The sequence below is a fragment of the Hydractinia symbiolongicarpus genome, chromosome 15 (assembly GCF_029227915.1).
Source record: "Hydractinia symbiolongicarpus strain clone_291-10 chromosome 15, HSymV2.1, whole genome shotgun sequence".
NCBI classification, from domain to species: Eukaryota; Metazoa; Cnidaria; class Hydrozoa; order Anthoathecata; family Hydractiniidae; genus Hydractinia; species Hydractinia symbiolongicarpus.
In genome coordinates, this window is record NC_079889.1 from 8,094,314 (window position 1) to 8,113,500 (window position 19,187).

General features: G+C 32.0%; 1 protein-coding gene across 1 annotated transcript; it reads right to left on the reverse strand.

Moving 5' to 3' along the window:
* Positions 1 to 662: 662 nt before the first annotated feature.
* On the reverse strand, positions 663 to 10,428 carry LOC130628873 (uncharacterized). The gene is made up of 4 exons (XM_057441908.1): positions 9,602 to 10,428; positions 7,078 to 7,440; positions 5,170 to 5,588; positions 663 to 2,840 (listed from the first exon to the last, which is right to left on the reverse strand). The coding sequence occupies exons 1-4, from the start codon at positions 9,918 to 9,920 to the stop codon at positions 1,908 to 1,910; spliced, it is 2,034 nt and encodes a 677-aa protein (XP_057297891.1). The 5' UTR covers positions 9,921 to 10,428; the 3' UTR covers positions 663 to 1,907.
* Between the last annotated feature and the right edge of the window lie 8,759 nt (positions 10,429 to 19,187).

The window sequence follows — 19,187 nt, forward strand, 5'->3', positions numbered from 1 at the left end:
ATTGACACTACACGACTAACGACATTGAATTCTGCTTTCTTGCACGGCAATATTATAAGGAGAAATAAAATAGGAACCAATCATCAATCAGAAATCTCATGCAAACCTTCACCTATTTTTACTTATTTTTGCTTTTTCTTATTTTTGCGGCTACGTGCTCCTATAATGCTTTAATGTTTACTAAAGATTCAGTAAATTTAAAAGATGGAAATAAAACATATCTTATTTGTGGGTTCTTGCTGCTTGTAATTTTATCGACAGCAGATTGAACCTCACTCGCTACCAGACAAAATGTTAGCTATGGACAAATTGGCATTGCTACAATTTCACAAGCAAGAAATATTTGAATGGTAGCTTAGCTGCGCAGGTAGCGAGACGCACGCAATGCGGTTTAAAAAGGACTGGCGAACCCGTGGATTTTTTCACGGGCTAATTTCTATAATAATAGCCGCATTCTATCTATCTGTTTATGCGCGAGAAAAAAGTCATGTTACGGAAACACGGAATGAGATAAATGAAGGACGGGAGAACCTGTGGATTTTTCCACGGGCTATCACTAGTCTTTTTATTAGTATCCGTATTTTGTCTGTCCACAAGAGACGCGTCGTGTCATGGGCACACGAAATAACGACTAATTTCTTTAAAAAAAATGGAAAACCACGTTTTAAAAACGTATGTCACTATAATTTATTTTAGCTAAGAAAAATATCTCGTCAAGCATTATATTTTACAACTATTAACATTGGCTTAGAATAATATTCTATCTACAAGAAAACACATCCCCCCGAATTTACACTGTGTTGGGAATATGAAGGCTTTTGTTAAAACACACCCTGAAGGAGGGGCCTTTATTAAAATAGGCTCACGCGGTCATGTTAAGTTAATTTTTCTCGCCTCGTTTGTACGAGGCGCCATTTTGTTATTTTAAAATTAAAATTTGTGCGTACGTTGCCTTGGAAAATGTTTTGTTAACATTTTAGAAAGGAAATCAACTTCGGAAAAAGAAAATTGAATGAAATTTAAAAAAACGAAAAAAAAAGAAAAAGATTGTGACCAAATTTGCCAAAAAAAATAATAATAAAAAAAAATTAAACATCCAAAAAGAAAATGAAAAACAAAAAAACTGGAGACAAGCAATTGGATGTACCATTTTAACGACTTCGTTTTGTAGTGACTAATTTTTAAAAGTAAAACCCAAAGTTAAACTAGTCACTTTTTGCCGAAAAATCGAAAAATGAATCGTTATCAATATACCTATGATTTTTACTCTTTAAAGGTTTTGTCCGCCGCTATAAAATTTATTAAAAAATGCTCTGGGAAGGAGGTTGTGTTAGTGTGGGTAATTCTGTGGTGATTGTAAAAAGGCGTCGAAAATACAATTCTAAAAAAATGTTAGTTCGAGAAAACTGATCGTAAGGTGAAATAATTTGTATTGCTGTTTGATATTGTATAAAAAGAGATTACCAACGGAGGGCGGGACAACTCCCACCCTCCGCTGGAGAAGCTGAAGAAGGTCATAAAGAAATTGTTAACAGATCAAGAGGGTTGGAGATGCGATAGGTTCACACGAAGAGGGCAGTTAAAAGATAATAAGAAGACAGTAGGATGTGTGAAAATATCATACTGAAAGGGCGGATGTTGTTAGAAGTTCATAAAAAGAGGGCAAAAGTCGTGAAAAGATCACGAAGATAGATCAGGGTTAAGATGTACGACGAGGACGGGGGTTTTACATTTTGTTTGTCATATGTTCTCCATATAAAAACGTGTATTTTAAAAAGTATAAATCACTCGTTAAACGATCCCATTTAAAACTAAATGTTTTAAGACTACATTAATTATACACACAAAAACAAAGAAACAATTTCGAATAATTAGCAAAGCCACCAATCACATTTAAGTAATACGCACTAACAGGTTGAAAAACCGCCCGTGCTTGATCTCCTTCGCCAAGAAGAACTCTTCATTCTCGTTTCATCTACGTCTAAAGAACTTGCTGTATGCGGTGGAGTATCATCATGCTGATAGAATGGATTGGAATAACCGTTTTGTATCGAAGGAGAAGTCTGTGGTATCTCATAAAAACTATGAAGGTCCGGTACTTTTAGTTCCGTATAATTATCCGGTGTGTTTAACGATACAGACACGTGGTTTGCAAATAACTCTGCCGGTAGCCCTAAGCGCTGACTATGTCTCTTCGTCGAGTTACCTATCGTGTTACTTCTCTTTGAAGAATTTGGCGTACTGCTGTTCCGTGACTTATCGTCTTTAAACACATGTTGAGTGGCCTTACTGGAGTGACGAATGTCTGGCTTACGAGTACTGGTCTTCTTCAAGGCATTATTATTTTTATTTTTATTATTATTGTTGTAACTATATTGAATTTTGTGATAAAAGTCTTTAGATGAAAAGTCCACATTGTGGAATTGTAAGAACTTATTATTTTTCTGTTTGTGCATGCTCCCCTCTAACTCTGGTTTGCGCCTTAAGTATGGATCTGACTTAGTTCTTTTAGGGCGGTTTATTGTTTTACTGTCATTTATTGACTCATTTTTCGCATTTTCGGTGTTTTTCACGCCGTCATTGTTAGGGTTTTTATTTATAATAACTTTATCACTCTCATTGTCTTTTAATTCGATGAATTCGGATTCGTCAACGGAATATATTCGGATCACAGGTTCTGCACTTTTCTTGCCACTGTTTTCGTCCTCATCTATTCTGTTGGGGTTACTCAGGACATTTTCACCCGCTCTTAATGTGCCGGTGCTCGGGTTATCTTTGCGGGGTGGCAATGTTGGACTTGTGCATAATGAAGGTGTTGGACTTACATCAACTGAAACTTGCTGCAAGAAGAAAAAAACAAAGGAATGATATCTGAACACAAAGAAAAAGGAAAGTAATGAACAAAGATCACAACGAATCTGGAAAACTTAAAATGCCCGTATAATTGTCAGAATGTGATTTTTAGTGGAACTTTGTTTCAACTGACACTTTTTTTAATTTTTTATTAAGCCCTCTTAAGTATAAGGTTTTCACTGCGTTTTTTGTTGAAACTTTTTAAGAAAAACGGACTAATTCTTGTTTCTTCTTATTTAGGCATTTGACATAATTGCAGTGATAGGGTCCTTTGTTATTATAATATATAAAACTACCAATGAAGACCATACAAACAACTAGTTGTGAAAAGAAGAAAAATTGTTTTCGATGGTTGCAATGCTCTTCACTGATTTTGATCATTTCAATTTTTTGATGAAGCTGACGGTTTTTTATTCAATCAAGATTTTAAAATCAGATTGCACATACAAAAATAAGACGTTAAAACAAAGCCAATATTGTTTCTTGGTTTATATGATAAACAAATTTTATTAGAGACTGTGAGCTGCTAGTGAACTTTCCTCGCCACAAGCAATCAAATGTGCTATTTTCATATTATATTCTCCCAATTTGGATATCTTGAAGTTCACTTGTTGATGTTTCGAAGAAGTACTAAGGATTTAGGATTATTTCGTTGAATGAAAAAATCTCAAAAACTTTTGACATTATTTCTAATTCGCATGTCTTTGGAAGCTTTCAGTTTAGAAGAAAAACACGACACAAAATTGCAGTTTTGTAATCAACCAGCTACCGATTGATCATTTGATGACTTCAACAATATCTTGTCTTAAACAGAAGGCGGAAAATAAGATCAATAAATAAGATCAAGAAAACTTTAGTGACTTTTCTCCGACTAAATTTGTAAACACAGTCACTTTTTGTCGACTAAAAATTTAAACTAAAAAAATCATTATACCCTTTTACATTTGAGCCATGTTGGTATAAAATATTACTTATCGAACCCAAATTTTCTCGCTTTTTACCGACAATAAAAGCCGTTGTTTCAACAAAATTGATCAAGATTGTAGTGCAGAATTGTTTCTGAGCTCAAGTCTTGAAGAATAAAAATGTCGAAATTACATATGAAATTCGCGAAATCTTATTTATGCTTTGTACCCATCAATTAATTTTTTTTAGAGGCCAGTTGCTTATGCTTTTTGCACAAATTTTAGCCTTAGCATTTAGTAACTGGCTGGTATATAAACGTAAACTGTGTGTTTGATTTCATATCTTTAAAGAACTTGAGATAGCTTCGTTTCGCTAGCACACTGCATCATCAATAAAATCAAAAGGGAGAACTTATGTTATTGTTCTTTAGTTCTTTTTGCAAAAATATTTATCTTCGTGCAAATGTCAAATTTCACTTGTTGTTTCTTTAAATTATTTATATTTCAATAAAAAAATCACCATAAAAAACATGTTTACATGAATACTTTCATTACATCATCAGCTGAGATAATCAGGACAGTATACCAACGGCCTTTTTTTGTAAGATAGCCAAGATAAGAAGAGATAAAAAAAATGTTGGACACAGCGGTTTCCGCTTTCCTTTTGTATGACTCATCATTCCTTTAAAACAATTTAAAATCCTAAAGGAAGCGAAAACTGGCTTGATTATCCAGCTTTGTTTTATCTCTTTACCCCAACATAAAATTTTAAAAAAACCCAAAAACGTTCTATGAAAAACAGTTGCTAAGCAAGTTGAGTGTATAAAAGACCCTCTACCCTAATCAACCAAGTCCATGACCACCCAAAATGCATAACACCTCAAAATAGGCTCATTTATACAAGAACGTGTATATAACCTGTATTCCCGAATTTCCTAATTTTGCCAAACTCGATTAAAGAGGGCGATACTAAAAATATTTATTATCCCTAAGTTCCTTATCAAAAGTTAGAACAAATAACCCAATTTTGTAAATACTTCCGTTCGTTAAGTGCTTCAATTGCGAGCTAAAAGTTACGGTCAAACCCTTCATATAGCCGAGCTTTTTAGGAATACTCTCATTTTTTAGATAATTATTTTCTTCAATCTAAATAAAATCCAACCAGAGTATTATGTTGCTTTAAAACTTCAGTTTTAGAACCATTAAAAATTTGGATTACGTCATAATTATTATAATTTATGAAAATCGGGAAAGATATGTTGTTATTGTTTATGCATGTAATCTTAATTAGTGATATAATCATTTAGCCTCCTTAGATCTTATTTTTACCAACTTTGTACTCTTTGGTATTGCTAACTTTGTGTTAAAACTTTCAGTTTGCACGTGTTAACAACGAAACAACATGACTCACCTTTACTGAATTTTGAACATCACTTGGCGGCCTTAAATGTGTGCCGCCATTTTGAATTTTTTCTTGACTGCTATTTCCGTTTGGTAAATTTAAATGATCGGTAGCTAATCTCCCTACTCTTCTCTTCGGTTGATCTGTGTCTGGTATTATAGTACCTCTTCTCATCATGCGCCCTTCCTTGAGGGTAGGCGGCAACATTACGCCTTCATCAACCTTATAGCCTAATTTTTTCATAGCTTTTGAGTTTAAATTTTCTATACGTAAGTTTCGAATGGCATCCATAGGATCCGTCACGTCTAATTTTTTCGTTTTTTCTTCGATGACGCCACTTATTGAGACTATAACGCCCGACATTATTGAAAGACCGAGTACATAATATATAAGACTCGCCATTTCAACGCCCAATCTCTCCGCCACATCTAAATAGTCAAGAACAAGTTCTTAGCGAATCTCTTGATACGCCACCAAGAATTATGTGATAACACTCAAAAGAATATTATTTATCTATTCTCCCCCTTGCTTAGACTGACACCAACCCAATTTTGGTTGCCCTGGGTTAAACTTGATTATGAGGCATTCAAGATAAAAATAAAAACAACAACAATAATAATAAAAAATAAAGGGAAAAACATTGCTGAAATTTTTTGACTTTTTCTAGTTTTTATTGGTTCGAAATAACAAAATTTTGGAAAAAATTCTTATACTATTGCATTTTTGATTTTGATTTGCTGGCATCTGGTAAAAAGTTGAAATGTTGTATTGGTTACATAATTAGTTATTATATGTATATGGTTACAAGGCGGTGACCAAAGTGTTGCTAAGGAGATCTATGGCTTCTATGGAGAAACTAAAGAGCAGATTTAAAGGAAATAGTGATCTAGTAAAATGACGTCATTTTTGATCTTAGTGACGTCATTATGTTGTTTTTCTCATCGGCAATATTCTTCATATGCAAAAAAAATTAATGACATGAGCATTAATATTTTTAAAAAACATTAAAAAAAGAAATTATCATATTTTACCTGTTTACTTTAAATATTTTAATTTAGCGAGAATAATAAATATAACCTAATAAAGATTTCTTATTAACCAATAAATGATATTATTTTTCTTTTTATGATATTTTTGCAAAACTATTCGCTACAACATTTTGCAGCTGGCACGAACTAATATTTTTATGACATCTAGCAGACTTAGCTTTATCTGAAATGCACGATAAACTCACACTAACTATTAAATCTAAAACCGAAACAACAAAAAATAGACAAAGCTACCTCAAAGAACTCCTTTTCACAATAAATAAATTTGTGAGATGTTTTCTTTAAAAAAGTTATTTTCGAAAAAACTAATTGAACTAGTAAATGAACGGACTAGCAAAACAACAACAAAACAACAACAACAAAACGCTTCCGTGAATAACCTCTAGTCGTTATTTTGACCCTACTTTTTCTAATGCAAACAATTACATACAAACTAAATACGAATAAAACCCGTCATGTGGCACGAATACACTAAAAAGTGAACGGGATAAGCCGAGTGGAATAAAAAGGGCGGGCGAATATTTGGATCTATTTACGGGTTATCCGACTAGTATGCTATTTGTAAGTAACGGGAAGGTTTAATGTCCTTGGATATTTCATTCTAATGGCTGACTCTTCTTTCCCTTAGACTGTAACTATTGTATTACCGCCAGAAATACGTATAGCATTGATTTAACTTTCTTGCCTGTCACACAAGCCAATTAGCGGTCAGTAGATGGCACCAAATGGCTTGACAACAGTACATTAAAAGTGCAACGGAGTGGGGGCTCGAACCTGAAACCATATGATTACAAGCCGAATGCGCTACCACTACACCATCCCCGCCTAAGAATAAGATTGAAATCTATATAGACAATAAATTACTTACTTCCCACTTGCGTTACTTGACCAGGAACTAAATCTCCAAATCCAATCGTAGTCAAGGTGACAAAACAAAAATAAAAACCGCCCAGATAGTCCCATTGCGTTTCTGAAGATGTAAATATCCCTGCTCCTAGGAACAGCATAAAGAGAGCTAGCACACTCGCTATGAGAGCACATTTCATCTCCAATTTCTCAGCTTCTCTGTTAAGCAAACGTCTTTCATAATACTTTACAAGATAAGCTATAAGACTGGTGAGTTCGTTTCCAACTGTTCGTAAGAAGAAACCAGTCAGCGGTATACCGAAAAAGGCGTAAAACATCATAACAATACGCCCGTATGGCGTTTTAGGGACAATTGTGCCGTAACCTGAAAAAAAATAAGCTTGTAAAATAACAGTGACATTTGTACTGAGTATCATTTCTGTCATCCAAAACGTTTAAGATAAACTCTTTGGCAGTTCACCAAAATAGCACTCTTGATCGGATTTCAATGCAATAAACACGGCAGGAATAAAGCATTCTTCATTAACATGTTTCAAATCAAATAACTTTTAGAAAAAAGCTTTTCAGCTTTGACAGTCTTAAAGCTAGTCTTTACATTAGTTGTTGTATTTTAAAAAATAAAGGAGCTAGTCTGTTATAATTTTGCTTTCGTTAGTTCAACAGAGTACGAGTTATTCCTACAGCAAGATAGTCAGCTTGTAACTTTTCCTATTGGAACGTCATGTATATCCAAATAATTTTTTATGACACTATAAAATTATAAACCATGGAATGCATTCTTTAAAGTTCCCTTACCTCTTACAAGTAGCTTAACTTTGATTTATTAATTGAATCTCTAAAATATGCCTTGATTATAGTAGAAAAATTACTCCTTTAATATTTGATGTCAAGCTCCACTTGTTTAGCTAAAAGTCGTTTACGCTCGGTTTACATGGGAATTCGTATTATCTTTTTTATACTGCATCTTTAAAATAATTTATTAATTGTAGCCATGATCTTCAGACAATTTGCAGATTTAAACAAGTTCCTTAAACCGTTTTTTTACAGAAACATAGTTAATTGAATAGCATTAAAAATGTGGCTAAAAAGTATTGGTATAAATAGCCTATTCTCATTCTTTTTCTACAATCGTCCACAAAATAAAATGATAAACAGCTCATATTTCTGATTTCCCACCCTATCTCCTCCAGTATTAATACTTTGACAAGATTCTGCACACGCTAAAAACATTAATAATTGGGGAAGAGTTTTTAACGATACCCGTTACTTTCATTCCTGGGAAAAAAGCATCATTTTGCTATAAGTTAAATCAGTAATAGTAGATTTTTCTCTTCGCTGAAGGGAACACGCGATAAAATATGTTTATCGGTAAAGCCTCCTGATCGTATTCTTTTTTTAAAATAAAAAGTGTGTATTGTTTTTTCCAGTTGTAACCCAATATGTTATATTCTAATATTAGAAAACAATTGAGAAGACATTACAATATGCAGGAATACTCTTTTTGCGAACGTCAAACGAGATATTTGACGTAATATCTCCTAAATAGCGAATCAACGTGAGATGCAAATTTGAAGTTAACATCATCAAGCAACAAGTAAGCCCCAGTCGAAGCATTTTTATTTTATAACTTTCAACGATTCAAGTTCTAATATTTCTCTACCTTATTTCATTTGACATTTTAAATGAAACACTGAAACTAATATAAATTATCTACACTTTTTTTGTGAGTTTTTTTTTTAAATATTCTTCCAATATTTGAGGTTATTCTAAATTTGTTGAATCATTGAATACAAAGATATTTTTGGTGATTATATGGCTATTGTAGAAGATGACAGAAGCGACTGATAAAGATTCTCTTATTCTGGTTTCATGGCAAATGTATACAAGCACACGTTTCTTCGATATTAAAAATTTAGCCACTTCCTTTTAGTCAGTTCCTTCAAATCAAAAATAGCAGAACTAAAAATTCTTATGGCTAGAATTGCACGTTGGTGGGAAAGGCTTCTATTTTGGTTTAGTCTCTGACCGAATCATTCTAAAGTTTATGAAAGTATGATTCCCTTCTTTCTGTTTAATGGTCAGCATAAAAACATTGGTGCCACATTTGTTTTTTTACTGTTGTTTCTTTCACTCAAGGGAGACGCTTAAACGCATTAGATTATTGCAGGAATATCCTTAAAATTCAAACCAAAGGAGAGTAATAATAATGTGCTCAGTAATTTTTGTCTTTTCCTTTTACAATCTTAAAATCGTTTGTATTTTGCTTCAGACCCCTGAATAAACTTTGCTTTTAATCAAGGTATTTTATAGTTCTCTAGTTATAGCTCGAGTTATTATATTAAATAACACAAAATTATTCTTCACCCGGAGACAATTTTAAATATTTTTACAAAAAAATTATTGACGTTTTTTTTAATTACTTTTCCATAAAGAATTTAAAAAACTCTAAATTCAGTGACATAATTTCCGGGACAAAATTTTCCTTTTTTTTCGATATTGTCTTAAAAAACAGAATGCTGACTTACCAATCGTTGTGATGACATTTCCACAGAAAAAGAAAGCACTCGCAAAACTCCATGAGAAGGTGTCATCAGATGAAAATACCCCTTCTTCAAACGCATGCAAAATCTTTCCTACCATGACATTAAATTTTTCCTCGCTAATATTATAGGACTCTCTGAACTTCTTTGAATCACTTTCAAACTCGGTTTTATGTTTCTTTAATTTGGTAATACTTGCTTCTCTTTCCAATCCTAAAAAAATTCCAGCTCCAACAAAAAGATATACCAGGAACATTGTGGAACGAATGCTGACTTTTCGAAGGGAAGACCTTAGAGATCCCATAATCTTCCCTTAATAGACATTCAAATTTCTTCTTCTAAGAACTTGTCGGTGCGCATAATTATGATGCTGTCAGCAAAAATTGGAGTGAATGAAGTATAAAATTATTAACTATTATTAACTATAATTTTTTCGTTATCTTCGTTTATTTTCTCTTTGTCCTCGTTCTAGTATACCTAGATCCTCTCAAAATATCCTTGTTTGTGAAGTTTTATTCTATATTCTTTTTGTTATCACTTCTTTCCCATATCTTTGTTTCTTTTACTTCACTCCTTTTTTCTTTTTTCTTATCTTGATATTTTGATATTGAATATATAATTTCTTGTTGTTGGGAAGAGACTTGTAATTTTTATTTCTAATATATCTATAATAGAAATAAATAAAAAAACAATAGAAGAATTAATTAATATTCACTTTCACGTTTTCTGTTTCCCATTCCTCTTTCATCGTCCGCTTGTTTCTGATTTGTCTCCTTCTTCGACGTTATACATTTTTTATCGAACTCCTTCGTTGGGGTTTTTCCAGGAGGCTGCTGTTCCGATTTATTTAGCCATTTTTTTATGCTTTGAATATATAAAAAAATTTATTAATAGCGTTAAAAAAAAAATTTAATAAAATTAATGAAAAAAATTCATGAACAAAAGAAATAAAAAAGAAAGAGAAAACAAGCCAAAAAGAAATATATAGCTTTAGATATGAGATGAAGAAAAATGATAATACACCAAACTATGGCAATCTTTCAAATTAATTTAAAAAACAAAGATATTTTTCTTTTCTTCTATTGTTATTTTCAACGCTGAAAATACGTACCCGTTTTTTGAAAAGACACTTTTTTAACCATAAAATATCCAGCTTTCCTAAATTGGATTTGACATTGCTGACTAAAAAAAGTTCTAGAAGGTTCATGTTTGGTACTGCTGATAGCCCGATTTATCCTCTTTCTAAAACATAGGAGCATTTTTAATAAAAAACTTAATTCTTAGGAGTTATGGCGGTCAAAATGTGGGACTGTTCCCACCTCATCTCCGTCAACCTACGTAATCCACCGTCTAGGATTAAGTTGCTCCATCTATGCCCTTTTGAAAAAATACCACAAAATACAGGTTAAGAAGACTAGCCTTTCGTTAGCAGAAACGGGTAGTTTATGTAAAGACTTAAATTACAAAAAGTCAGAAAACTAATAATATAATTAGACGTACAAAAAAAAGCCAATTCGAAATCTGCTCTAATAATAGATAATAAATTCACGCAAATTAAAACTCACGTAAAATAAATTTATATTTTATTGTTTCGATTTTCTGCATTTAGGAAGGAAGTCCCTTTTTTATTGCTGCATTTAATATTTTGATTCGTCAAAGAAAAATCTCCCACCTTATTTAATAGCACATATAGCCATAAAAAAACTCTGCCATAAAGATTTCGCGACTTTTTGCGATTTAGAGACATTTTCGCGAAAGTAAAGCTCGCAAATCATATAAATTATGAATATCCTTGCGAAAGTTATTTTTTAGTTATTTAATAATTGACCCAAATTTTGCGATTCACAAAAGATTTATTTGTAAATATCTTATGAAATTCAAACTTTCGCGTAGGTAAACATCTACGCGAAAAAGTTTGAATCTCCTATTTGCAAATATTTTTCTTTCTTTCTTATTCGGCCTTGATTGTCTCGATTGTCTCGAGAAAATTTCTTGAATCAAAGTATAAATGTTGAAAAGACAGGAATACCATAATACGTTCTTTCATCATTCTCAAATTGAAACTATAGGAGAAATATAACACATGTCATAAAAACTTGCGCATTTATATTTGAGTCTTTGGTTTAGGAATATGGATCTAAACTGGTTTAATCGTTTATTTTCGCCTTTATATTTGTTTGTTTAATTTTTGCATATATGTCTACTACCTGCTTTGGAAGGTTACATCATATGAGCAAATTTTTATTTTTTATGGGAGCAAAAAGCTTAAATGGTCCAGTTTATTGTTGTGCTTGCACTTTTTAAAACTCTTAGTCCATTTTTATAAGCACAGAGCTCATGAGAACATCCAGGCTCACATTTACTAAACTATTTGCTAAGGTTTGGACTAAAGTTTATGTCATGTAAAAATATAATGTTGCAGTTAGTGAACACGCCCTCCCTCCCCTATCACCTGGTTTAAAGCTTTGGGCTTAATTGACATACATTTTACAAAAATATTTTTTTAATGGAACATTATACTTTAAAAAAAATAAGATTTTAAAAAATTAACATAACGTAAGTATGAAAATTTGCTAATAACTAGTCATTCGCCCGTCCTTTTTATACCGCATTGCGTGCCTCTTTCTACTTGCGCAGCTAAGCTACCATTTTGCGTGACAGACAGACAGACAGTCAGATGCATACGGATATGGTAGTATAGATAATAATTGCGTGCATCTTTCTACTTGCGCAGCTAAGCTACCTTTTTTCGTGACAGACAGACAGACAGACGGTCAGACGTATACGGATATGGTAGTATAGATAATAATACTAATGCCTATTTTAAAATTATTAATTTTCTGATCTAACTATTTATTATCTTTTTATTATTAGAGATCTTTAATAATAGGTAGGTATTAATACTATCTTTTTTTATACTTGTGTTTGACATATTTGAAGCAATTTAGCAAAATTAGGAAAAAAGCCATACTTCTTACAATATAATATCGTTAAATTCAGGGTAGTGACGCCCTTCGCCCTAAAAGCCAAACACAAATACCCAAAAACCCTGGAAATCCATGCAAACTTTTTGCGGTATGAATTTTGACCTTATGTAATTTTAAGAAGTCTTAGCGGCAGGTCTTAGTAAAATTCTAAAAAACTGAAAAAAACAACTGCCTCAAATCGTCATTTTTGTTTGTTCATTACAGAGATTTTATTTTATGATTGTTAAAGAAATGACACTTATTTCATGACACTTATTAGAACGAGGTTGCATGTTATGGATCAATTCAAGACAATATAATATGTTGGCATTAAAATAATTTTGTATTAGCTTATACTTCCAGAGTGTTAAACGTTAGGCATTTAAAGGGCGATCAGTTTTCTTTTAAAAGTGTTGCGAAATAAACTAAAGACTAAATGGACATGTCATTATATTTTAAGGCTTTATCCTGGTGATTTTCTGCTATAAGTAAATTATTATCTTAAGTAACCAAAACTGTCGAGGAAATTAGTTTTCAAAAGATTTCATAAAGAAACGTGTCATAAATCTCCTAGAATAACCTGCGAAAAAGTACTTTCTTGCTTAAATTAAAAACAAACTTGATTAAAAACTGTGTATTTAAATTGGTTTCCCCATAAAGTACCATTAGCCAAGCATTACAATAATAAAACATCCATAAGATTTTCTAGGATGTAGCTCTTTTTACTTATGATAATGTAGAGAGGTAAACATTGTAGAAAAAACACGTGGTTCAACCTTTGATTCGATATGATATGATTAATTTATTTACACTTGACAAGTTGACAAGAAAATGTAGCTCTAAGGCTAATTAAAGTCAACTTTAAAAACAATAAAAACAATAAATAACTAAATATAAAAAATCTACAAAGAATACTGTATATATACTATGTAGTGATGATTCCAGGAACTCAGGCAAACCTCCCAGGCAGGGGGTCGAGAGAAAATAATATGCAACCAGATAACAAGGCTATAATATCGTTATATGATAGCACCCCACTTAAACCTTTGCTGCAACGTGCAAATTTCTGTAGCTTTTCCACGGGCTAATGACTAGTCTATATTATAATGTTACCTGTCTATCTATGATCCAAAAATATGGTCGCTGGAAGCTGCGATAGCGGGATTTTGTAGATATTTTCACAGGCTGGTATATAATATAAAAATAACTGCGCATATATGAGACATTGGAGCAGTATTTACCCCCGCGCTTAAACTTAAACGCTGTATGTTTACTGATACTTACAAAATCATGTAGATGATTTACATGGGGCTAAAGACTTAACAAAGTACTAACTATGCGTAAATGATAAATAAATAGGAGAAAGAAGCAAGAGAGAATAGAAATGAGCACAAAAAGAACACAGCTACAAATACATTCGTCTTTTTATCAGCCTTTATTTCGGAGATTAAGCAGTCTCAAAGCTGGATGGCTACGATAGCATTACGTTAACTTGTCGCAAACCCAAAGGAAATCCAATCAAAATTTTTAAAAATGATGACGTATTTTCAATTTCGGCAATAAAATTTCGTGCAATTATAACAGAAAATTAGTCCACGTGAAAGACAAAGCATGACTATTGTTATAAAAGCCTAGTTGTTGACCTGTGATAATTCTGCAAGAGTATTCTATGCACCCCTAGTATAAATTAATTGTTAGTCTGCTGGAACCTCAGATAAGTAAAATATATATTTTATTTCGAGCCGTTCAGCACGACCCGCAAAATACGGCTAAAAATAAAAATAGAAACATTTTACGATCAGTTATTACGAAGGAACAACTCTAGCATGTTTTCGTGCTTGCATGCTAAAAAAATGTTCAAATAATCAGTAAAGCGTTCAGATTGGATCTCCAGACAAAACTGGGTTATCGAGCGGATTTAACGCATCTCTTTAACAAAAAAAGTTAACCGAAAAAAAGCTACGATTATTTACTGTATTTATCAACAAGTATCGCATATGTTTCACTTTCAAATAAAAGATAGACAAGTACCTCCTCCTTTATCAAGTATAATAGAGTTTTTTACCAAAATTTTGTTCTGGACACCTGCGTCTCTCATTGCTCAAAGTTTTCAAATGAAAACGTACAACTAATAAAAAACACATCCATTATTTCGTAATTTTTATTGTTGCTAACGTTCGCCGCTTTTTGCGGATTTTAGTAAAATTTTGCGAAATGAAGTACCCAAAGCAAATTTGGGAAGAAAACGAAAAAAACGAAAAGTTGATAATTCACCAGAAAATAAACAAAATTTCGTTAGCACATCTTAGATAATCAAATAACAAAAAAACTTAGCAGTTTTTAACAGTCCCACTCTTTCCAGAACTTACCAAATTCATTATTAAAGTCATGTTAGTTCAAATATTTTTATCTATTTATTTGATGTAAACACACTAAGAAAATGTTTCTTAATCGAAGCTCTATAACAATACAAGTGCCATATATTTTTTGTTTTTTGCATACTTTAGGATAAATAAATTTCATTCTAGCTTTTTAACATATTTGTTCATAAACCACGTTTCGTCCACCAACACGCTGCCATTTTTAAATACTTGGTTCTTGACTTTCTGCCCCATTGCACATCAAATTAAAAAAACTACCAACATTTCATATTCAATATCATGCCTTCGGCCAGAAGGAAACAGAATAAGCTATGCACATACCACAATTCTTTGCAAATTCGCTATTTTTTTCTGTTGAATTACCTTTCACGCTCAAATACTCGCTAAAATTGACATTTTTGAGCTTCAAATTTAAATTAATAACGTTGTACTATTAAACGCCCCTCCACGTTAAAGAGAAAGGTTGCCAGAAATTTATCTTCAATTATAGCATGCAAAATGTACACAAATAATAGAAACTGAAAAACAAATAAACGAAATTAAAAGTAGAGATAAGAAGATAAAAATCATGGTTAAGACATTATGTTCTTGGTTTAATGTTAAAACACAACTGCGCCATTTTTTGTTTTTCGTTTTTCGATTTTCGTTTCTTGTCGTTGTTTTTGTTGATGTTGTTGTTTTTGTTGTTGTTATTCTTATTCTTATTATTGTTGCCCAAAACTTCAGGTAATAAAAGGGATGTATGCGATACGTTAAGTGATATATTTCCTCAACAAATATTTTTCTCTGCAAAAATGTTTCCAAACTTAAGATTTAACATAACATAAAAGAAAAAAAAATTTAGCTAAGTAAAATCAAAAATAATTACAGTAAAACTAATTATTGCTCTGGAAGAAAAACCACTTTAGTTTTGAGGGTTTCATAAAAAAATATGATTGTCTAATTAGGCATCTCTTGGGTACCCACATATGCAGTTTTAGACTATGTGTTATTCCTTATAGCTCTAATTTCATAATAGAAAATTATTTTTCTTTTTTTTCAGTAGAGTTACTTGTAACAGAAAACTTTCATTTTTTTCTGGCTTTAAAAATGTTCTTTGAATCTTTGGTTTCCTGAAAGAAAAGATCTTGTAACAAAAAATCTTGTTTAGCTTAAAATTTTGCTATGGATTTGTTGACAATTCATTTATCCAATGCTAAAATAAACAAAAATAACAACAAAAGTAGCAGGAGTAATAACAACAACAACAACGACAACAACAACAGCAACAACAACAGTAACAATAACAACAACAATATACTCTGACTGGAGTTGATGTTTGTGATGTATCATTTCGTGTATTATTCATACATAGTAACGAAGTTATACTTAAAAAATATTTGCTCCTCTACAAAATAAAATAAAGGCACAAATAAAAGCAGCTGGTACATGACGCCACCAACTGTATCTCTGACGTCATGTAAGCCTATATATTCATCGTTGTTTGATGGAGAGTTCATATACAATATACCTCTCTGTTACTCGCTCAGAATAATTAAAGATATTCGCTCCTCAGTGGCATTCGCAAGACTAGACAGGATAAATCTGTCTTTAACAGATCTTAAGTAGAATTGAAAAGTATTATTTGTGTTAGATTTACAACTTTTATAGCATTTCTTTGTCTTATTTAATGCACCAATGAAATATTGTATTTTGAAAGGAGGTTTGTAGAAAAAGAGGATAGGTGGGTGAGATAAGAAGGGGGACCTAGAGTTTGGTTTCTCTTTTGCACAGAAGTAAGGTATTATAGCTCTTGGCACAATTTACACAAAATACTAGATTTGAAATACCACGGTTTTTATGCCTATATTATGATGGAAAGTCACAGTAAAAATCATTTTAAACTGACATAATGTAACAATAAATACAAGAATAATAATTAGGATCATTATTAATTTTTTCAATTATCTATTTAATTATATTACGATTTTGGTCTTTTATTACACTTTATTACAGTTATTTTTTTAAACAATGTTTATCTGTATACTGAAAGAGAACTACTTTGTTCATCACTAACATACTGCCTGGCAGTGAGCGGGATTCGATCCGCGGTCCCCATAACTTGCAGCCGCAGACGAACCCACTACAATACGTGCGGCAATATGTTAGTGATGAACTCAGATAGTTTATCTGGATGGTGTGTATACATAGGTGAATATTTATCATGGCACATCCGTATTTCATTCTCAACAGTGAATGCTTCACCCCGATCAGACCTCTGATCATGACTGCCAGACCTCTGATCATGACGGGCGAGTATAATGCGTGTAAGTCATACTGAAAGAGAACTACTTTGTTCATCACTAACATACTGCCCGGCAGTATATTATTTTTAACTTTATTTCCCTTCTGGCTATGTTTTATTGGAGTACAAGTTTTTCTTTTTATATAACCTTGGTTTTAGCCGAGGATGATTAAACTTATTTTTTTACACTTTTTTCTAGCTTAAATGTTCTGCTGTTCCGTTTTTTTCAGGAAATATAGAATACGGTATACGGTATAAACGCAGTCAGATTTGCCGATGATGATAAGTATTTTTAGCACTGAAAGGAATAGATTATTTGGTAGCGAAGAGGCTTAAAAAACAATTTTGCTTGTAGTTATCTTCTTGTTAAAACATGCATGTATTGAGTAGAAAGAACGAAATCATTATTTGTTTGTTTTGTTCTCAATATGTTCTTATTTTTTGTAAAAAAAGCCAACGTTTTTATAAACTATGTTCTTATAATAAACTTGTATCTGGTATTTTATTTATTAACTAAAGGTGTTTTTTAGAAGATTTATGGCAAAACTTTTGTTCTCCATGTGGATTTGAATTAATTTTAGCAAATAAAGAGGTGCTTTATACAATGTTATTTTATTCTTCAGGTGAATGAGGATTTCCAATTGCCAGAAAATGATGTGCCTGTCAGTGTAGGGAGTAGGACAAAAAGATTTCTTCTAATCATTTCTTTGTTGTTTAAAGTATTTCACTTATCAGCTTATTGCAGGAGTTTATTGTTTTAAAAAAGTTTGAATTAGAATTTTAACACCAGAATGTACGTGCATGATTTGCCCCTTTCATTCTATGTTCGGAGTCATACATTTTTGCTAACTGAGCAATTTTGATAGCTCGCAGCAGTAACATTTCCTTTAAAAAACCTTTTTAAAAGATTTCTTTTTTAAAATCTTGCTGTAGGCAGTACCAAAATAACACGACATTTTAAATGAACTGTTATCGGTGCTTTAATCTCGCCTTTCTTTGTTACAATTTTTCTTATCTTAGATTCTTTGTTATTTTTATTGGCAAAGTCAGTTTTATTTTTAAACTCACACTTTAAAAAACTAACTTACAAAACTGGTTCTAAGCATATGGAGATATTCACGGAATCGGCTCTTGTACATACCTTAGTTATCAAATTCTCGTCTGTCATTCATGTTCCAGGCATGTTTATTTCGTGCATCTTTAGCACGAAATCAGCCAGTGTGACGGATAGACAGACATGCATAAAAAAGATAAGACATTTAAAATGAGGTTTTATAACACACGCTCTGTTTTCATTAAGAGTAGATAAACATTACTTAGGTGAATATTTATCATAGCACATCCGTATTTCATTCTCAAAGGAAAATAAAGTTAAAAAAAATAAAAATTTTGTTACAACATAAAACATCATGCAAGCTGTAATATGTTTTAAATTGGAGATTAGCTCCGTGTTTTTATCAGTCATATGGAGTTTTGGTTTAGAAGACACAATTTCGTAACTCACCATTCCTTACTTGTGATTATAGACCGAACGCACGATAATGTAGATATTACGTAAGGTAGCTTTTTAATTTAAGCGAATGTGACCACGATGGGTAGATAATCAAGGCACGCACAGTAAAAAATGGTGGTGTGTTAGCGGTGGACGAAATGTGGTGTATAAACAAAACATATTTATTAACCCTATTTGGTATGGAGCGGTATGAGTGGCCGCGGCATTTTTAAGTCGTTATGAAAGTCTCATAACTTTTTAATTACTGTATAAAATTCCTTAATAATTTGTGACTTTAACTAACTTTTATTGGACTTTCGAAAAGTAAATAAAAAGCAAAAATTGTCCTGTCAATGTCACTTAGTCCTTTAATGACAGGTGGTCATATCAAATTTTGATGTAGTGCTAAAAATAAATGGTTTCTAAACTAAACAGTTGTATGAATATG

Coding starts and splice junctions, on each gene's coding strand:
- LOC130628873 (XM_057441908.1), bottom strand. CDS start 9,920: ATGGGATCTCTAAGGTCTTCCCTTCGAAAAGTCAGCATTCGTTCCACA. Junction 7,441..9,601: donor AAATGTCATCACAACGATTG/GTAAGTCAGCAT, acceptor ATTTTTTTTCAG/GTTACGGCACAATTGTCCCT. Junction 2,841..5,169: donor ATGTTCAAAATTCAGTAAAG/GTGAGTCATGTT, acceptor TTCTTCTTGCAG/CAAGTTTCAGTTGATGTAAG.